Raw genomic sequence first — 19,848 nt, 5'->3', positions numbered from 1 at the left:
GTCGTCTCCACTTCTACCCTTGACTTCCATAGAGTCCTGTTCTCAACACAGCATTCAGAGTGCTCCTGTACAATATGCCAGCGGCTCCCCATTTCTTACTATAACTTTCATTCTGTATGTTTTTACCTAAAGATTGATTACCTTCTCAATTGATTACCTTCTCAATTAAGTAACCTGTTCCTCACCATCATCCCCAAATACACTCTCAATCCCTTTTACCCTACTTCACTTTTCATTTTCTTATAAAACTTAGTACTTTCTAGCATTATCTATAGCAATTTATCATGTCTTATTTTCTGTTCTCTTTATTTTCCCACTCAAGTACTGTGTAAGCAATTTGATTATGCTGTGCTTTGGAGTAGTTTGATTCATGGTTCTTCATTTAGGGGTTGTTGATTACTTGAGACTATGGGTTTGCAATTTTCATCAAATTTGAAATTTGGAAAATTTTCCACCATTATGTCTTCAAATATTTCTTTCCTCTTCTCTACCCACCATTTCTCTTCTCTCCTTCAGAGATTTTCAACTATACGTATTTTTGGGTCACTTGAAGTTGTCTTCTTGCTCAGTGTGTGCTGTTTATTTCTTTTCAGTCTGTTTTTGCTCTGCTTCATTTTGGAGAGTTCCTTTTGTTGCCTTCAAGTTTACTAATCTTTTCTTCTTCAGTATCTAATCTATTGCTAATTTCATATAGTGTACTTTTCATCTCCAGAGATTTGATTTGTGTCTTTTTAATATCTTCCATGTCTCTTTTTACCATGTTTTCTTTCCTCTGTCTTTTTATATCATGGACAACATTTACAATTACTATTTTAACATTATCTTTAACTACAATGTCAGGGTTTTTTCTTTGTATTAATTTTTCTCCTCATTATGGGAGAGATTTTTTTTTTCTACTTATTTCATGCCAGGTCTTTTTTTTTCCTAGACATTGTGAGTTTTATCTTATGGCAAGCTGAAGTTTTTTGTATTCCTTTAAATATTCTGTTCCTTTAAATATTTTAATTTTGTTCTGGGGTGCAGTTACATTACTTGGAAACATTTTGATCTAGTCAAGGCTTACTTTTAAACTTTGATATGTGAGTCCTCAGCAGCCTTTAACCTCTGCCCATTTGGCACCACTACTGAAGCAAAACCCTTCTGAGGACTCTATTCATCCCCCCATTTGTTGTGAGGCTTTTCTACTCTGACCAATGGACACAAAAACCAAGTGGGCCTTGGGTGCTCATCATGGATTGTTTCACTTGGTCCTTTCTGGAATTCTTTGCACAGCTTCCAGCAGTTTTCTCCCACATGTTTGCTTATCAGCGTCCAGCTAAAGACTCAAAAGAATCCTCTGAAGGCCTCCAGAGCATGAGTGCTCTCCACCCACCCCCATCCCTACCCCCACCACTACCACCACCATCACCACCACACACACCAGATCTTTCTTCCCTGTTACTTTCAACTCAGCTCAGGGACATTTCTGAACTCTGTTTGGTACTCCCTACCTGTGCTGTGGCCTGGGAACCCTTTCAGGCAGTTAGCTAGGGCAATCCTAGGGCTTGTCTTGTGTTCATTCTCTCAGGGATTACTGTCTTGTGCTGCCTCTTATATAACATTTAAAAACCATTTGTTCGTATATTTTGTCATATCTTTACATTTAAGCAGAAAGGTTTAATTGGTCTCTGTGACTCTATCAGAATCAGAATTGGAAGTCTGCAATACTGCATAAGTTCCACAAAGACAGGAATCTTAGTGGATTTCATTCCCTAATTCCAAGCCCCCAGAACTGTGTCTGGCATATTAGGTACTCAGTAAATATTATTGGAATGAAACATTTGTTGAATAAGATTACGTTTGAGAACTCCTTCAGCAATTATTTGAGTGTCGACTACATGCCAGGCACCAATTACACAGTGTTGAATAAGGCAAAGACAGTTCCTGCCTTCATAGAGCATCATGCTTAAAGAGAAAGGCACATATCAAAAAGAAAACAAACAAGCATGACCATAATAATATACTGTGATAAGTGATGTTCTATGAAGGAAAAGAATGGGGTGCTTTGAGAGAGAATAATGAGGAAAGTCATTCTTGGGTGAAGTGTTCAGTAAAGACTCTACAAAGAGGCAATATTTCAGCTGCCCCCTGAAGGAAGAGAAAGAGCCAGCCTGTTGAGGCGATGGGGAGAAGAATGTTTCAGGGAATTGTATGTGTGGAGCTCTGAGGCAGAAAAGAACTTGGAGATTGTGTGAAATTAGAGGAGACCTGTGCGAGGAGGGAAGAATGCCACACATGGAATTGGAGCGGTGGGCAGGCCCAAAGCAGGCAGGACCCACAGGTTGTGTTATGATGCTTTAGTTTTCTACAAAGTACAATGGGAAGCTATTGAAAGTTTTAAATAGGGAGTGATAGGAGCCAATTTATATATTTTAAATGTCTTTCTAGCTGCCTATGGAGAATACTATTCCTGGCACAGTTAAAATTCTTAAACATTTTTTGTGCCCTACACCTGCTGGGCTACCTGTTGAAGAATATGGTCCCCTTCTCAGATTAATGTTTTCAAATTACAAATGAAACTAATTATATTGAAATATACTTCATCAGAATATTTTTTAGAAAAATATGTATGGTATGGTTATATTATACTCTTCTATTAGCTGATTATATAAGATCTAATCTGGTACTGTAATGATAAAGTGGGTGAACATAAATGAAAGGTTGAGATGTTTGTAATAACTGTACTGTGAGGGAAAATATCTAATTTCTGTTGGTGACTGAGTCACAGAAACTGCTAATGCTACTGTAGCAGGCTGTCTATATCTATAATGGAAAGAAATGCTAAATTTCCATTGAGGTTATTGAAAATAAAATGTAATTTTTTTAATCATTGAAGTTCATAGACTACCCCCTGAATTCTACCCATGGACCCTGTGTTAGTCTGTTTGAGCTGCTGCAACAGAATACCACGGACTATGTGGCTTATAACCAGTAGAAATATATTTCTCACAGTTCTGGAAACTGGAAGTCCTAGATCAAGGTGTTAGCAGATTTGGTGTTTGATGAGGATCTACTTCCTGGTTATAGAAGGCTATGTTCTCACCATAACCTTACATGGGGGGAGGGGCAATGAAGCTCTTTTCGAAGGACACTAATCCTGTTTATGGGAGCTCGGCTTTCATGAACTAATCACTTCCCAAAGACCCCGACCTCCAAATACCATCACAGTGGTGAGTAGGATTTCAACATATGAGTTTGGGGAGACACAGTCAGTCTATAGCAGATCCCTTGGGAATTTTAAGAGGCTATTTCACTAGTCATGGAGAAAAAATGGAGGCTTGAACTAGAGTAGTAGTAATAGAGAAGACAATAGGGGACAATTTTGAGATATTTTTGGAAGAAGATTCAACAGGACAGAAAAGAGAGAGATTACCTAGAGTTATTGGGGAAATTTTCATGGGAAAATGAGGCTTAGGGATGTAAAATGTAAAAGAAGCTGTGTAGAAAATGTTAACAGGGATAGTCAGAAAGCAAGATTTGACAGGCAGATTATTGCTGTGGATCACTGTGGGTAAGGAGCAAAGATGACCGCTATGGGTTGGAACGGAAGAGCGTTCATGAAGATTAAGTCAGGAACACTGAGACCCAGGGCTCAGCCACTCATGAGCGTGAAACCTAGGGCAAACACTTACCTAATGAAACCTCAACTTCACATATTACAGTTGAGGGTAATAATAGCTTGTTGTAGGAATTAAATGAGATACTGTATGTAAAGTGGTTATCACAGTTCTGACACATGGCAAGGGCAGACAAATATTAGCAATTACTCTAATTACTGCTAGGATTCTGACATTGTATTGGACTATCACCCACAGGAGATTGCAATCTAGTTGAGAAAACAAGATAAAACACATAATATATTTTGAGAAGGAAATCATTCAGAATCAAGTGTTCCAATACAAGAAATGAGCAATTCTCAGCTATTAATCTTGCCCAGAAGGGCACTTTCTGTTTCATAACAAGATTTTGAGAATTTCTGCCACATATTTGTGTGTGAGCATTGCAAACAAGTAATGATGGTGCTGGGTCTCTTCTGAACAAGTGAGTTTTAGATATTACTTGCATGACCTTGACCATGAGCATCTCCTTCAATTTTGTCCAGTTTCTGCTGCTTACAGCTAAGCTCCTGTTTGGTGTAATAATGGCTATGGCTCAGACAGTAAAAGGCACACAAAAAAAGTAATCAAGATTCTGAAAGTCTGTTCTTTGCTTTCATTTAGAGGAGCTAAGACAAGAACAGCATGTTTCCTTTCATTCTGTCATAGTAGCATTTCACAAAGATGCACAAAGAATTTTAATCAACCTTTAGAACTAGCCCTACGGTTGAGTAGTTTGTATGTGGATGGCTGTGGCTTAATGGCAAAACATAAGGGTCCAAGTTCTTTTTCTGCTGTGTACTTTGCTATATGACATTGAATAACCCATGCAATGTACTGAGCCTCAATTTTTCATTTGTAAAAGGAGGGTAACAGTTTCTACCTCAGATTATTGTGTAGATCAAAAGAGAAAACTTAAGTCAATGTCTGGAACAAAATAGAAGCACAATAAAAATATTTTATAAGCAACCTAATGCCTATTAAAAAGTGATTTTTTATGGCAGCATAGTATTCCATTGTGTAGATGTACCACAGTTTTCTGATCCAGTCATCTGCTGACGGGCACCTAGGCTGTTTCCAAATCTTAGCTATGGTGAATTGTGCTGCTATGAACATAGGGGTGCATATATCCTTTCTGATTGGTGTTTCTAGTTTCTTCGGATATATTCCCAGGAGTGGGATTACTGGGTCAAATGGGAGTTCCATTTTCAGTTTTTTGAGGAAACTCCATACTGTTCTCCACAGTGGCTGCAACAGTCTGCATTCCCACCAGCAGTGCACGAGGGTTCCTTTTTCTCCGCATCCTCGTCAACACTTGTCGTTTGTTGATTTGTTGATGATAGCCATTCTGACAGGTGTGAGATGGTACCGCATTGTTGTTTTGATTTGCATCTCTCGGATAATTAGTGATGTTGAGCATGTTTTCATGTGTCTCTTGGCTAAAAAGTGATTTTTTTAATCCAAAAACTATAACAAGAGACAAAGAGGGTCATTCTATAATGATAAAGGGGTCAATTCATCAAGAGGATATAACAATCATAAATATGTATGGACCTAATATTGAAGCACCTAAATATATTAAGCAAATACTAACAGATCTGAAGGGAGAAATAGACAACAATACAATAATAGTGGGACTTCAATATTCCACTTTTAACTATGGATAGATCTTCCAGACAGAAAATTAGAGCAAATGTTGGACTCAACCTTCATATTAGACCAAATGAACCTAACAAATGTATACAGAATATTTAATCCAACAGCAGCAGAATACACATCCTTCCAAGTGCCCAGGAAACATTTTCCATGGTAAGTTCAATAATAGGTGACAAAACAAGTCTTAGCAAATGTAAGAAGATTGAAATCATACCAACAATCATTTCCAACCATAGTGGTATGAAACTAGAAATCAATAACAGAAGGAAAACTGAAAAATTCACAACTATGTGGAAATTAAACAGGACACTCCTGAACAACCAGCCAATGCATCAAGAAGAAATAAAAAGGGAAATTAAAAAATATCTTGAAACAAACCAAAAAATGGAAACACAACATACCAAAACTAATGGGATGCAGCAAAAACAGTTCTAAGAGGCAAGTTTACAGTGATAAACGCCTACATTAAGAAAAGGAAAAAAAGATCTAAGATAACCTAACTTTACATAGCCCTGGCCAGGGTGGCTCAGTTGGTTGGAGCATCGTCCTGTACACCTAAAGGTCGCAGGTTCGAGTCTCAGTCAGGGAACATAACTAGGTTGCGGGTTCATTTCTCTCTCTCTCTCTCTCGCTCTCTCTCTCTCTCCTCCTCTCCCTCCCTCTCTCCCTCTTAAAAAAATTGATAAAGACATATTCTCAAGTGAGGATTAAGAAAAAACACAGATTAAGCACAAAATTAGCAAAAGGAAGGAAAAAAAAAAAACAAAGATTAGAGCAGAAATAAATGAAATGGAATCCAGAAAAACAATAGAAAAAAGATCAATGAAACTAAGAACTGGTCTTTTGAAAAGATAAACAATATTGACAAACCTTTAGCCAGACTAATAAATAAGAGGAAAGACTCAAATGAGTAAAATCAGAAACGAAAGAAGAGACAACTGACTCCACACAAATACCACATTAAAAAAAAAAAATCGTAAGAGAATACTATGAAAAATCAAATGCCAATAAATTGGATAACTCACTCTCAGGGCTGTACAAATGCAGAGTTGAGACTTGCATGACCTTGACTCTGTAGATCAAAAGAGAAAACTTAAGTCAATGTCTGGAACAAAATAGAAGCACAATAAAAATATTTTATAAGCAACCTAATGCCTATTAAGTGATATTTAAGCCAAAAACGTCTCCTTCAATGTTGTGCCCTAAATGCCTTATTCCCCTCCTCCTCCTCCTGGACCTGCTTGCAACAATCCTGTGAGGTCAAGATCATCAACTCCCTTCTTAGCAGATGGGAGACAGAGGCTTCTGGAGGTTGAGTATCTTGCTTCACTTTCACTTGAGCTAGTGAGTGGTGGAGTTAGGATTTGAACCTGAACTCTTGAGGGGAGTTGGACACCAAAGCCTGGGCCTTGACTGGCTGCACCTGCATCAATGCCTCCTCTGAAGTTTCGCTTGTTGTCTTCCTTTCCAGGTATCCAAGGCAGCTGCAGACTTGATGGCCTACTGTGAAGCTCATGCCAAGGAAGACCCCCTCCTGACTCCTGTTCCGGCTTCAGAGAACCCATTCAGGGAGAAGAAGTTTTTCTGTGCCATCCTTTAAGTCTCCATGAGGAACCTGAAGAGCCTCGGGGCTCCTGGGACACTGATGTAGAGTTTTTAGCAAAGTGGGCACCTTTCTAGTCCACAGCGTTTAAATAGAGGGAGGACAACCACCCCGGAAACTCCAGGCTATGCATGTTTAAAGAACTGGTCCCCTTTATGACAATGAAAGCCAATCCACACCCTGAGTTAAGAGCTCTGATACCTGCAGAACTGCCTGGAGGAGGGGACTGTGTAAATTTAAAATCCGCGTCATTTCTTTCCTGCTGTCCCTCCCAAAACGTCCTATTTCTGCTTCATATTTAAAAAAAAAAAAAAATCAAACAGACAGCTGAACTGAGCGAAGATATGTATGACCTTCTTGGAATGAATATTGCCTTTAGATACCCTTTGATCAGCTGAGTTGTCCAGTGTAACCGAGGTTCGGTTTAATGGCGTTGATGTCTAGTCCGTGTGCCTTCCGTTTCCTTTTATCTTTCTCCCTGACCCTCCCTCTCACCCCTCCCCATTAGAGTAGGACAAAGGAAAGGCTGGACTTGTCTGTGAGACTGAACTCCAAGAGTGTATAGGGAGATATTCCCCGTGGTTTATCCTCATGGTGATAACAAAAACAATGCCGGTTGTCTGTGTTCTCTTATCACTATTCCTAACATTTGTACATGATAGCTTTGATTCTGCAAGTTAAAGTAAATCATGTGTTGTGACTGGTGCTTTCATATATTTGTGACAATTTTTGAGTAATATTGCATGAAAATGTCCGTGTTAACATCCATTCAGAAGTTTTGTTGTTTTTCTCTAACGTTTGGAAAAGGAATGAGCGAGAAAAGAAGCTGGGAAGTAAAAAAAAAACTCTATATCTTGAAAACTGAGATCACTTTCGCACCTAAGCCATGCCCAAAACACCTCCTAGTTCTCCTCCCGGTGTAAACGCCTCTCCAACATGATTTCCAGAATCCAAAGCATTTGGGTTTTTTCTGGGATGCTCTTTATCCAAGGCATCCCAGATAAAAACCCAAAGCAGGAGAGGTAATCCATCGTGGTTGGGAGGTGCGTTTGTCATAGAGTAAGAGAAAATTCCTTCTTTCCCTGAATCTCAGAAATTCTAGATCAAAAGAACTCCTTCTGTGCTCTTAAGAAAAACGTGCCCCTCTCTTTTTTTCAAGTATCAGGAGAAATGAGCCCATGACACCTGAGAAAACCCATTCTCAGAATCCCTGCTGTTTGCCCTCCTGGGAGGAGAGGCAGGTGTGGCCTCAACAGCCACCTCCACCAGTTGAGGGTCTGGCTTCTTTTTCCACTGAGATGGTCTTTGGGTGCCACTCGCCTATTTTTTTTTTTTCCACTAGAATCTTTTCTTTGTTTTTGTTCTCCATCTTGTTTGTTAGCGTCTCTCAGTCTTTATTTACAATTTCCTTGCAGCTAGAGCCCTCTCGTCCCAAGAGGTGACGTTGAACGTGACTTTTCATGGCAGCTCTAGCCTCCATCGGTAATGGGAGGCCCTGGAAGCCTTTATCGATTTTTTTCTGTGCCATCTCCAGGCTAAAGAGAGCCTCTCTTACATCTCCTCGTTTGCTTCAAAATCCCAAAAGACCATTCCCAAATTAACTGGATTCTCCTCTCTTTCCTTACCCCCATTAAAAAACAAAGAAGGATGGAGAGGAAGGAAAAGAGAAGATTAAAAAGACTTAACTACACCAAGGACAGATTTTGAAACAGACTTGGCAAATATTTCCCTTAGTCCCTTTTTATGGGCATGCTGGTAAAAGAATAAATGCATCCAATTAAAGCTCACACCTGGGGTGGGCAAAGAGAATACTGAAATATTTGTGAAAGGAATGAATGCACTTCTGCTCTGTTCAAACTTTGGGATTTTGTTATAGTCAGTAGGACACAGATGAAGATTTAGAGGAGAAAAACCCTGGCGGAGTACGTATTAAACTACATTGTTGTACCATTAGCTGAGTAATACCGTGGAATCAGCGAAAACCATATCCATTTGTAATATGAATCAAAATATGAACTGAATATGTAGTCACATAAAAACAAGTGTGAATAAGCACTCTTTGTTGGTGATGGCATCTTTATAAGACCCTGATGATTTTCATAATCCATGCCATTTATTTTTCTCAGAAGGACTTTTTAAATTTTCATGTAAATCTAGATCTTTAGAGCAATGAAAATGGAACGAAAACTCTAGGAAGCACAACAAAACAGCTCTGGTAATTCAAAGTAAAGGAAGTTCCAAACTTGGTTTGAAAAGGAGAGAGAAGATAGCAAATACACAGCCCATCCAAGTTTAAGGAAAGTATTTTGGCTTTTTCATAATGGCATGTCCCACAGTATGGAATACCAGAGTTTTCATATGAGTTTTGGCTTATTGATAGTTTTACTTATTAAGGGGGGAAAGCTTTTTTTTATTACTTATGCCTCTGAAGAGCTTTAATTCTTTTAGAAATTCAACAATCATTTTCACCAGCATAATTTTATCTGAAGGGGAAACTTAGTTTAATTATTAAAGGTCCTAATTTCTGTGTATAATGTATTGGATAGTAATGAAATCTGCCATAGAATTAGTTAACCAGTAACAATAAACCTCATATTTAATAAAACAAATTTTTGCATCATTTTCAATATTAACTCCAGTTTCATTTCTTTTAATTTTAAACCAAATATTATTTTATTTAAATCAGAGGTTGTAAATAAGTACTTTGATCTGAGGCTAATTTGATAATAATATTTGAAAGAGAGTGCTTACCAAGGACAAATTTTAAACCATTTCTTCATACACTCATTCACAAATAGAATTTTGAGAAATCAGCATGCTGTCTTAAGGAATATTTGTACTCTCTTTTAAAAAAAAATATTTGCTTCTAGCTGCTCCTGGCAATGGTGAATTGTTACATTGTGAATATACATCAATGTTTTCCCAGCCTAAAAATTGTTCACATTTTTCCTACATAAGATCCATGGAGTGTGTCTTTCAAAGAGAGGGAAATACAGAAATGTTAAAGCAGGGAAACCTGAATGTGATGTGTACATTTTCATCCAACATGGACCATTTATTTGTTTTAATAAATGGAATTTTCAGACTCAATTCATTTGCAGTCAATTTTATTGCACAGGCCTGTGGACCACCTCGCCCATCGGTTAATTTGACACATAATGTGAATGTGGAAACGGGAATTCATTTATTTTCTTTAGGGTTTTGTTAATAGAGCTGCCCTAAGGAACAAAAAACACGCACGAGGCTCTTTACAAGCCTTCCTCCCTGGTGTCTACAGCTCAGGTACAGGGCGTGGGCGCAGAGGAAGGCGGTGGGGATGCATCAGGGCTCTGATAGGCTAGACCCGTGGTCGGCAAACTGCGGCTCACGCGAGCCACATGCGGCTCTTTGGCCCCTTGAGTGTGGCTCTTCCACAAAATACCACAGCCTGGGCGAGTCTATTTTGAAGAAGTGGCATTAGAAGAAGTTTAAGTTTAAAAAATTTGGCTCTCAAAAGAAATTTCAATCGTGGTACTGTTGGTATTTGGCTGTGTTGACTAATGAGTTTGCCGACCACGGGGCTAGACCATGAAGACAGATGAGCTGCATTCATACTCTAACATGCTGTAGGTATGCCACAGGGGGATTTTTCTTAATAAAAAAAAAAATAAAAAAAAAAAAAAAGCCCTGGCCAGTGTGGCTCAGTTGGTTGAGCATTATCCCATGCAGTTTGACTCCTCAGTCAGGACACATGCCTGGGTTGTGGGCTCGATTCCCAGTAGGGATGCAGCCAATGGATGTTTCTCTCTCACATCCATGTTTCTCTCTCCCTCTCTCTTCCACTTCCGTCCTCTCTCTCTCAAATCAATAAAAACATATAAAAAGAACAGAAAGTGTTGTTCTCCATTAGCTATTTATGATTGACCCTTGAACAATGCAGGGGTTAGAGGTGCTGACTACCCCCTCCATGCAGTCAAAAATCTACATATAACTTTGCATTCCCCCAAAACTTTACTGATAGCCTACTGTTGACTAGAAGTCTTATCAATAACATAAACAGTCAACTAACACATATTATGTATGTTATATGTATCATATACTGTATTCGTACAATAAAGTAAGCCAGAGGGGGCGGGGGGAATGTTATTAAGAAAATCATAAGGAACAGAAATGTAATACTGTAATACTGTACATATTTATTGGGGGGAAAACCACGTAGATCTTTGCAGTTGAAACCCGTGTTGTTCAAGGGTGAAATGTACTAGGTAGCCTTTCATAATGCCCAAGGAAAGACACAGCCAATTTGAATGTGCTTGCTCTAACTCCCACAGCGCAAGAAGTGGCGCCTGGGAGGGAACATGTAACCACGGGGGAGAATGTAGGCAGCGCCTGGACGTGAGATGCTGAGGAGGAAGCTGGTGGGTTTCAGCGCTGCTCCTGTTCTGTTGAGCCCCGTGGGAGGATTGCCTCCAGCTCTGGTTCTTTAATAAGCTGGTCGCATTTTAGCGCTCACAATGACGTGGGAATTGGAGCTGGGTCAGCTCCAATCCACAAATTGCAAATAATTTGCCAAGGGAAATCCCTTTCCCTTCGGTTCTGCCCCAAATCTACATTTCTTCTATTTAGAACCAGGAGACTCAGGCAGAGTTTATTTTTAATGAAGGGGGTCACGGGCTCCCAGGCCTTTCCTCGGTAAGAACTCCTACTGTTTCTCTGTGTCCATGAAAGCAGCCTGGGGGAGGGCGTGCATCTCCCGCTGAGGTGACAGAAAGATCGGGCCTGGTGACTCCAATCCCTCCAAGCAACATGAGCTCCTCTAGCATGAGCTAGATGATCAGAATTACACCCAGAGTTCCCTTGTGACCTGAGGCAAGTCCTTTAACCTCTTCATGCTGTAAAATGGGGATAAGAATATCAGATTCACTTGCCTCCAAACAAAATGAAAGAGCAAGAACAGGTCCTCATGAAGGAAGAGATGATGAGGAATCAGTACACACTGCCGTATAACTTTCAAAGAGAGGGAAAACTAGATAATGCCTTCTCACCTCTTGACTCACCTTTTTTTTTTTTTTTTTTACCTCCATGGCCCCTGATTGAGACCCTCAAAGCCTCATGTCTGAGTTCCAGCCACAACTGGCTGGTGTGACCACTCTGACTCTCATCTCCTCCCCTCTAAGCCACCCCACTTACTACTGTATACATTCATCAGGACCCTGTTGGTGGCAAGTGGCAGGAAACTAACCGAAACTGGCTAATGACCGAATGAGCTCTGAAATAGGTGCAACTTCAAGCTCAGCTGGATCCAGGTGCTCAGGTGATGTCATCTGGTGCCTCTCTCATCCCTTGGCTCTGCTTTCCTCTGTGCTGGTTTAATTCCCAGACACACTCTTTCCCTGCAGTATCAGGATAGAGTCAGCAGCCCCAGGCTTACATCTCACTGATTTAACAATCAAAGAAGAAAGATAACACCTCAGGCAAAAGTCCCTGGCCATATCTGTGAAATGCTTCCTAAGACTCATGCCCATATCTAACCCTGAACCTAAGCATAGAAGTAAGGTCACTGTGCCACACCAGCCCGATGGTGGTTCTCAGGAAATTGAACTGCTCCTATTGGAGGAGGAGAGATCCAAGGTTAAAGGCAAAAACAAGTGGTGCCGAACACATCTGGCCAGACCCGCTGACGTAACCTCAGGTTTCACTACGCTCAGAGGCACAGAGTGTTCTGGCTCACGGTGCTCTTATCACCCCATAACATGGGTCCCCCCGCAAACACTTGGCTGTCGAGTCCCACCCTACTCATCCTACCTTGTTTTCTAAACTCTCTTCTGATTCATCTTGCCTTCTGTGAGTGTAACATTTATAATCCTTCCTCCATGCCTCTTCTTATGATGTTACCCCTCCGGAATGCCATTGCTCAACTCCTGGCGTACATAAATCTTGCCCATTTCTCAAGGCCTAATCTGAATTCTATGTTGTCTATGAATGACTTCAGGGAATACGATCTCTTTCCTCTCTTAACTCCTGCTTCCCTTGTTATCAGCCTCAAACAGTTTAGCATTGGACTGTGTTTGAGGTCCCTGACTTCGTGGAGCAGTAAACAAGTAAATTGTCGATTACCAGTGAGAAGCTCGCTGGAGGACCAACCAGAGAAGGTGCTGTGGAAGTTAATGGCTCATTATATGAGAATCTTGTCTCGCACTAGAATCTTCTAGGGAATGGAGGACATCAGTTGGACAGGCCTCTCTTTCACCTTCCGTGGTGGCCAGCATAGCGTTTGGGATCACAGTAAGTACTCAGCAATGATTGCTCATGGATCGTGAGCACAGGACAAATGCCTGCAGAGAAATGCGACAAGGCAGAGGCATAACTAGTAAAAGCTGACCTTGTGAGCTTGCAAGGCCAGCCCTCCCCAGCAGAACAGTTAGTAGTCGCTCTGTGCATATAACAACGGGCCAAGCCTTGGGGAGCTTGAGGCCTCTCCTCCCTTAGTGGGTACCAGCTTTGTGTCCCCACAACTTTATGCTTCTCAGCCAGCAGCCCTTGGCCTCAGTGATATCACCACTCTCCAACCGGGAGTGAGATTTGGTGGGCTTAGGTCTAGATGAAAAACACCACTGGCCACATTGCCTTAATCTTAGCCCCAGGAAAAGGGTCCTTTCCACTCACTATGGTGTTTCACTGGGGACACCATCTCTAACTGTCCTCCACTGTGTCTGCATGTGGCTATTTACATTGAGACACAAATTAACTAGCGTTGAATAAAATTAAAAACTGAGTTCCTCAGCCACACTAGCCATATTTCAAGTACCCAATTAGTGCATGCAGCTAGTGGCTACGGTATGAGACAGAGATAGAGACTACTTTCATCATTGCAGGAAATTCTATTTGTGCTATTCCAGAGCAAGATTAGCAATCATTTTTCCACCCCATACAACTGACCAAATATGACTTTTCCTTATGACCAAATTTCAATACACACACACACACACACACACACACACACACACAGGGAAAGTAGAAGTACTATAATAATCTATATATATAAAAGGCTAATATGCAAATTGCCCCCTCAGGAGTTCAACCAGGAGACCGGGAGTTCGATTGCTCGCTATGACATGTGCTGACCATCAGGGGGCAGCGCAGAACAAAGGAAGGCCCCAGCCGGCAGCCGGTAGCTAACAGCCAGGGAAGGAAGGCCCTGGCTGGCAGCTGGAAGGCTCCAATCGGCCCTGATTGCCAGCCAGGCCTAGGGACCCTACCCATGCACAAATTTCATGCATTGGGCATCTAGTCTACACTAATAAGAGAGAAATATGCAAATTGACTGTACCTCCACAATGCCCATAAGCCAATAGGCGTGAGTATGCAAATTAACCCAACAAATATGGTGGGTTAATTTGCATATGCAGGTGCAGAGCAGCCAGGCAGGGCAGGACACCTGTGATGAGGGGGAAGGCTGGAGGCAGAGGGAGCTACAGGAGCAGCACTCTGGCCCGGTGCGAAGACTTGCAGACTCCGGGGAGGCGGCCAGGAGCAAAGACTGGCAAAGGCTCCCAGGCGGCCAGGAGCAAAGCCAGTGGAAGGAAGGCCTATTCTTGCACGATTATTTGTGCAACGGGCCTCTAGTCTATATAATAAAAGCCTAAGCGACCATTACAGTGGAATGACCAGAACTGGTTGCTATGATGTGTACTGACCACCAGGGGGCAGATGCTTACTGCAGGAGCTGCCTGCTAGTGGTTAGTGCACTCCCACAGGGGGCGCTCCACTCAGCCAGAAGCCAGGCTCATGGCTGGCAAGCACAGCGGCGGTGGTGGGAGCCTCTCCCACGTCCACAGCAACACCAAGAAGCAGCAAGCCAAGTGGTACAGAGGAGCAAGCAGGCAGGTGGTAAGGAGCAAGGGGTCCCAAACAGTGAGAGGATGCAGGCTGGGCTGAGGGATCCCCACCCTCCCCAGCCCATGCACAAATTTCATGTACCGGGCCTCTAGTCTATAATAATCACAAAAAATGGCCAGAGGTCATTGTCAATCATACAGGCTGTGGCAAAGACAGGCTGTGGGTTATGTATCATTCCAAAAATGTTCCCCTGTTTCTCATTCAAGAAAGTGCAATGGTAATAATCATGATGATACTAATAATTACAGCAGTAGCAGCAACAATAAAGTGAGCATTTATTAAGTACTTAACTATGTGCCTGGCACAACACTAAACCTTTTACAGATATTTTAGTGCATACTCACAATAACTCTATAATATGGGTATTATTTATCTCACGTAGCAGGTACTGTGTCTCATGTCACATCAGGTGACCCACTTATGACTTCAGCCACAGCTGCAGTGGAGACTTCTCTACAAGGTCATTCTTTGCCCTGGGGAAATTAGTGCCCTGGGGCAATCCTCAGACAAGGAGGGACAAATGTCTCAGGCACCTACTGTGAGAGGATAATTCTGGAATATATTTTATATGTTTTTTTCAGAAGGTCTCTGGAGGGATTGAGACTCAATTATCCAGAATAGTAACCAGCCCAATAACTCATCATATTGGTCTTTCCTCTTCATCTGTCTCATTTTCTTTCTTCCTACATCTCTGCTTTCTGGGATCACCCTCACCACCATCCCCAAGTCCTTGACTTGGGCTCTGCGTTGGGGGAGACTCAAACTAATTCAAGCCCATTTTACAACTGAAGAATTTGAGATTTAAACAGGCCTTTCCCCAATTTTCCATTGATACTCAGTGGGAGGTCAAGGATATGTACCTAGCTGTGTCTTGATTCTAAAGATTTAACTCTTAACTACTATCTTATAGTAAACGTGAATGCAAGCAGGGAAGAGGGAGGCTATAGGAAAAGTTTTGAAGCTGTACTTATTTATAGACTAGAGGCCTGGTGCACGAAATTTATGCATGGGCAGGGTCCTTAGACCTGGCCGGCGATCAGGGCCAATCAGGGCCTTACAGCTGCCAGCCAGGGCCTTCTTTCCCCAGCTGTCAGCTGCCTTCCTTCATTCCATGCTGCCCCTTGGTGGTCAGCGCACATCATAGGGAGCAATCAAACGCCTCGTCAAACTCCCAAGGTGAGATTTTGCATATTAGCCTTTTATACATATAGATATATTTATATACTAGAGGCCCGGTGCATGAAATTCGTGCACCAGGGGGGGGGGGGTGGGGGTGTCCATCAGCCCAGCCTGCACCCTCTCCAATCTGGGACATCCCTCTCACAATCCAGGACTTCTGGCTCCCAACTGCTTGCCTGCCTGCCTTCCTGATTGCCCCTAACCACTTCTGCCTGCCTGCCTGATCACCCCCTAACCACTCTCCTGCCAGCCTGATTGATGCCTAACTGCTCCCCTGCCAGCCTGTTTGCCCCTAACTGCCCTCCCCTGCAGGCCTGGTCACCCCTAACTGCCTTCCCCTGCAGGCTTGATCACCCCCAACTGCCCTCCCCTGCTGGCCTGATTGCCCACAACTTCCCTCTCCTGCAGGCCTGATCCCTCCCAACTGCCCTCCTCTGCTGGCCATCTTGTGGCAGCCATCTTGTGTCCACGTGGGGGCAGAAATCTTTGACCACATGGGGACAGCCATCTTGTGTGTTGGAGTGATGGTCAATTTGCATATTACTCTTTTATTAGATAGTATAGAGGCCTGGTGCATGGGTGGGGGCCAGCTGGTTTGCCCTGAATGGTGTCCCGGATCAGGGTGGGGGTTCCCTTGGGGTGTGGGGCAGCCTGGGCAAGGGGCCTGTGGTGGTTTTCAAGCCAGCCATGCCCCCCAGCGACCCAAGTGGAGGCCATGGTACCTGGGATTTATTTATCTTCTATAATTGAAACTTTGTAGCCTTGAGCAGAGCCAAGCCTCCTGCTTGCTCCATGGCCAGCAGCCATTTTTGTTGGGATTTATTTATCTTCTATAGTTGAAACTTTGTAGCCTTGAGTGGAGGCCAAGGCAGGCCAGGACTGCAGAAGCTTGGCTTCCTCCATTGCCAGGGAAACCCAAGCCTCCTGCTCTCTCTGTGGCCACAGCCATCTTGGTTGGGTTAATTTGCATACTTGCTCCTGATTGGCTGGTGGGTGAGGCTTGTGGGTGTAGCAGAATGATGGTTTGTTTGCATATTACTCTCTTATTAGATAGGATATCGACCGCTCGCTATGATGTGCGCTGACCACCAAGGGGTGGCATGGAATGAAGGAAGGCGACAGCCAGCAGTCAGAAGGCCTCAATCAGCCCTGATCATCAGCAGGGGCTAGGGATCCTACCCGAGCACGATTTTCATGCACCAGGCCTCTAGTACATAGATAAACAGATTGTTTGTTAAAACTTCAAACCTCTGAATCATTTCTCTGGAATGAACAAGTCAGTGAACTCCTTGTTAATATTTACCTTTTGTTCACTGTGGTCACCTGGTACCTTGAACAGAGCACATCATCTGGTATCTAGGAAACAGTACAAGGAAAATCAAGAAGGGTGATTTTAGCCCGGCTGGTGTAGCTCAGTGGTTGAGCCTCAACCTATGAACCAGAAGGTCATGGTTCGATTCCTGGTCAGGGCACATGCCTGGGTTTTGAGCGCGATCCCAAATAAGGAGCATGCAGGAGGCAGCCAAGTGATAATTCTCTCTCATCATTGATGTTTCTCTCTCCCTCTCCCTTCCTCTCTGAAACCAATAAAAATATATTTGAAAAGAAGGGTAATTTTAACAGGGATGGTCTAGAATCTTTTTTCCTTCAGGACTTTGGGAAAGAAAAGTTTCTTCCCTTTCCAACAACTGTTCCAACACCTGCTCTGTCATCTCAGAGCTCAGGGACCCTCCAGGGTCAGAGTGGGTTCTGAGGGGCAATGGAGGATTCCACTCGAGAAGAGGATCGGGAAGAATCTCGGGACAAAGTCCCTGCCAATGCAGCTTTGAGGTCTTACCCTGAGCTTCTCTGGGAATAGATAAGAATGGTGCTCATTTCCTTCCCCACCCCCATCCCATTTCCTGTCCTCAGCACTGTGCAGTATCCCACCCAGCCTGTCACACAGAATCCCAGCTCAGATACCGCTGCACATGCATAACACGCATACCACACTCAGGAGGAAAAGCTTACTGTTCAGAGTGCTCGAGAAGGCAAATGGGCACTCGGAAAAAGGATCAGAATGAGGTCATGGTAAATCACAACAAATGGCCAGAGGTCATGGTCAATCATACAGGTTGTGGCACGTCTCATCATCAGAAATGACAACTTCCACCTGCAGCTTATCTTGGTTTACTTATCAGTTCTCAGAGTGTTTCAGGAAATCTTGAGGGTCCCTGAGATCCTTTTTTTTTTTAGGGGGAAGGGGGGTCCTGCTAGATCACTATTTTTATAATATACTATGTTATTTACCTTTTCTACTCTTATGTTCTTATCTTATGAGTGTACAGTGGAGCTTTTGGAGGTTAAATGATACTGATGTCACAACAGATGAATGCAAACACACATATGAGAATCCAGCAGCCTTCCAGTAAGCCAGTCATTAAAAAGAATTGCAAAAATCGAAAACAGTACCACTCTTCTCACTATCTTTTTTAGTTAGGGAAAATATATTTATATTTCATAAAAATATGTTAGTTATGTTAACATGTAATTGGTTTTTTGTAGTTATTTTCAGTGAATTTAAAAATGCATATTTTTTAAATCTTAGTTTTCATTTCTAATATGGTATATAGCAATAGATATGTCCCACATGAACCAAAAATCTTAATAATTTGTGGGGATTTTCAATAATTTTAAAAGTGGGAAAAGGTCCTTAGACCATAAAGTTTGAGAACAGCTGCCTTAAAGACAGTTTTCTAGTTCCACCCCCTATTTTGCAGATGGGAAAATGTTTCATTCCAAATAGCATAGCTATTTAGTGACAGGGCAGTAAGAGAAGATGACTCAAAAGGGCAAGACAGAAACGTTGTCTGTCATCTTGGATGCTGTTCAAGTGTTTTCTAGGAAAACATTCCTGAATACAGTTTCACAGTTAAAGAGCATGCTAAGAGAAAATTTTCCACAGAAGTAAAATCTTAACTTTCCTACAGGTGTAAAATGAACACATGTCACTATTAATAAGGAAACCAGGCAGATGTTATAACTGGTTCAAATCAAAAGTCTAAAATCAGACACGTTTTTACATCAGGAACAGTGGAATGGATTTGCAAAGGGATGCAACACTGGCTTCTTTCACAAAAGGGGAGAGAAGGCATGGAACCTCCATTAGACAGAACTTTATTGCATGACTAAAGCAAGAACTACTTCATGCCCCCCGGCCAGTGAGGCTCAATGGTTGAGGGTCGACCTATGAATCAGGAGGTCACAGTTGGATTCCCCATCAGGGCACACGCTCGGGTTGCGGGCTCCATCCCCAGTGTGGGGTGGGCAGGAGGCAGCCATCAATGATTCTCTCTCATCATTGATGTTGCTATCTCTCTCTCCTTCTCCCTTCCTCTCTGGAATCAATAAAAATTATATATATATATATATATATATATATATATATATATATATATTATTTATATATGTTTTAACACAAGAACTTCTCCACACTGTATCAGTTATCTACACCTCTGTAGATAAAGTCACTCAAAGGCAAGGAAAGGCGCAGAGCCCCCATGGAATCAGGATCAGGTAACGTGGAAGCATGTGCAATGCATAGCTTCCCCTTAAAGCACAGGTTTTTCTCTACAATTGAGATTCCCTTAGGTGACAGACACCAAGCTAAGCTAAGTGAGTCAGAAAAAAACAGGAACTTGGTGTGTACCCTGCTCTCAAGGATCTTACAATCCAGTCTATTATTATATGCTATAGACAGGACGTTTGTATCCCAATAACAGGCATATGTCAAAATCCTACCCCTCAATTTGATAGTATTTAGAGGTGGAGACTTTGGGAGGTGATTAGATCATGAGGATGGGGCCCTCATGAATGGGATTAGTGCCCAAAGAAATCTTTCATCCCTTCCACCATGCA

General features: G+C 42.3%; 1 protein-coding gene across 2 annotated transcripts in view; it reads left to right on the top strand.

Moving 5' to 3' along the window:
• GNG2 (G protein subunit gamma 2) overlaps positions 1-9,984 on the top strand; it is a 114,243-nt gene extending 104,259 nt beyond the window's left edge. For both annotated transcript variants that reach the window (XM_054716070.1, XM_028141769.2), the window contains one exon: positions 6,763-9,984. In XM_054716070.1, coding sequence (XP_054572045.1) covers positions 6,763-6,891 — 129 coding nt within the window. In that variant the 3' untranslated portion in view covers positions 6,892-9,984. The remainder of the gene's footprint in view (positions 1-6,762) is intronic.
• Positions 9,985-19,848: the final 9,864 nt, after the last annotated feature.

The sequence above is a fragment of the Eptesicus fuscus genome, chromosome 5, assembly GCF_027574615.1.
Source record: "Eptesicus fuscus isolate TK198812 chromosome 5, DD_ASM_mEF_20220401, whole genome shotgun sequence".
Lineage (NCBI taxonomy): Eukaryota > Metazoa > Chordata > Mammalia > Chiroptera > Vespertilionidae > Eptesicus > Eptesicus fuscus.
Note: the sequence above shows the minus strand (reverse complement) of the source record. Positions and strands in the feature narration are given on the sequence as shown.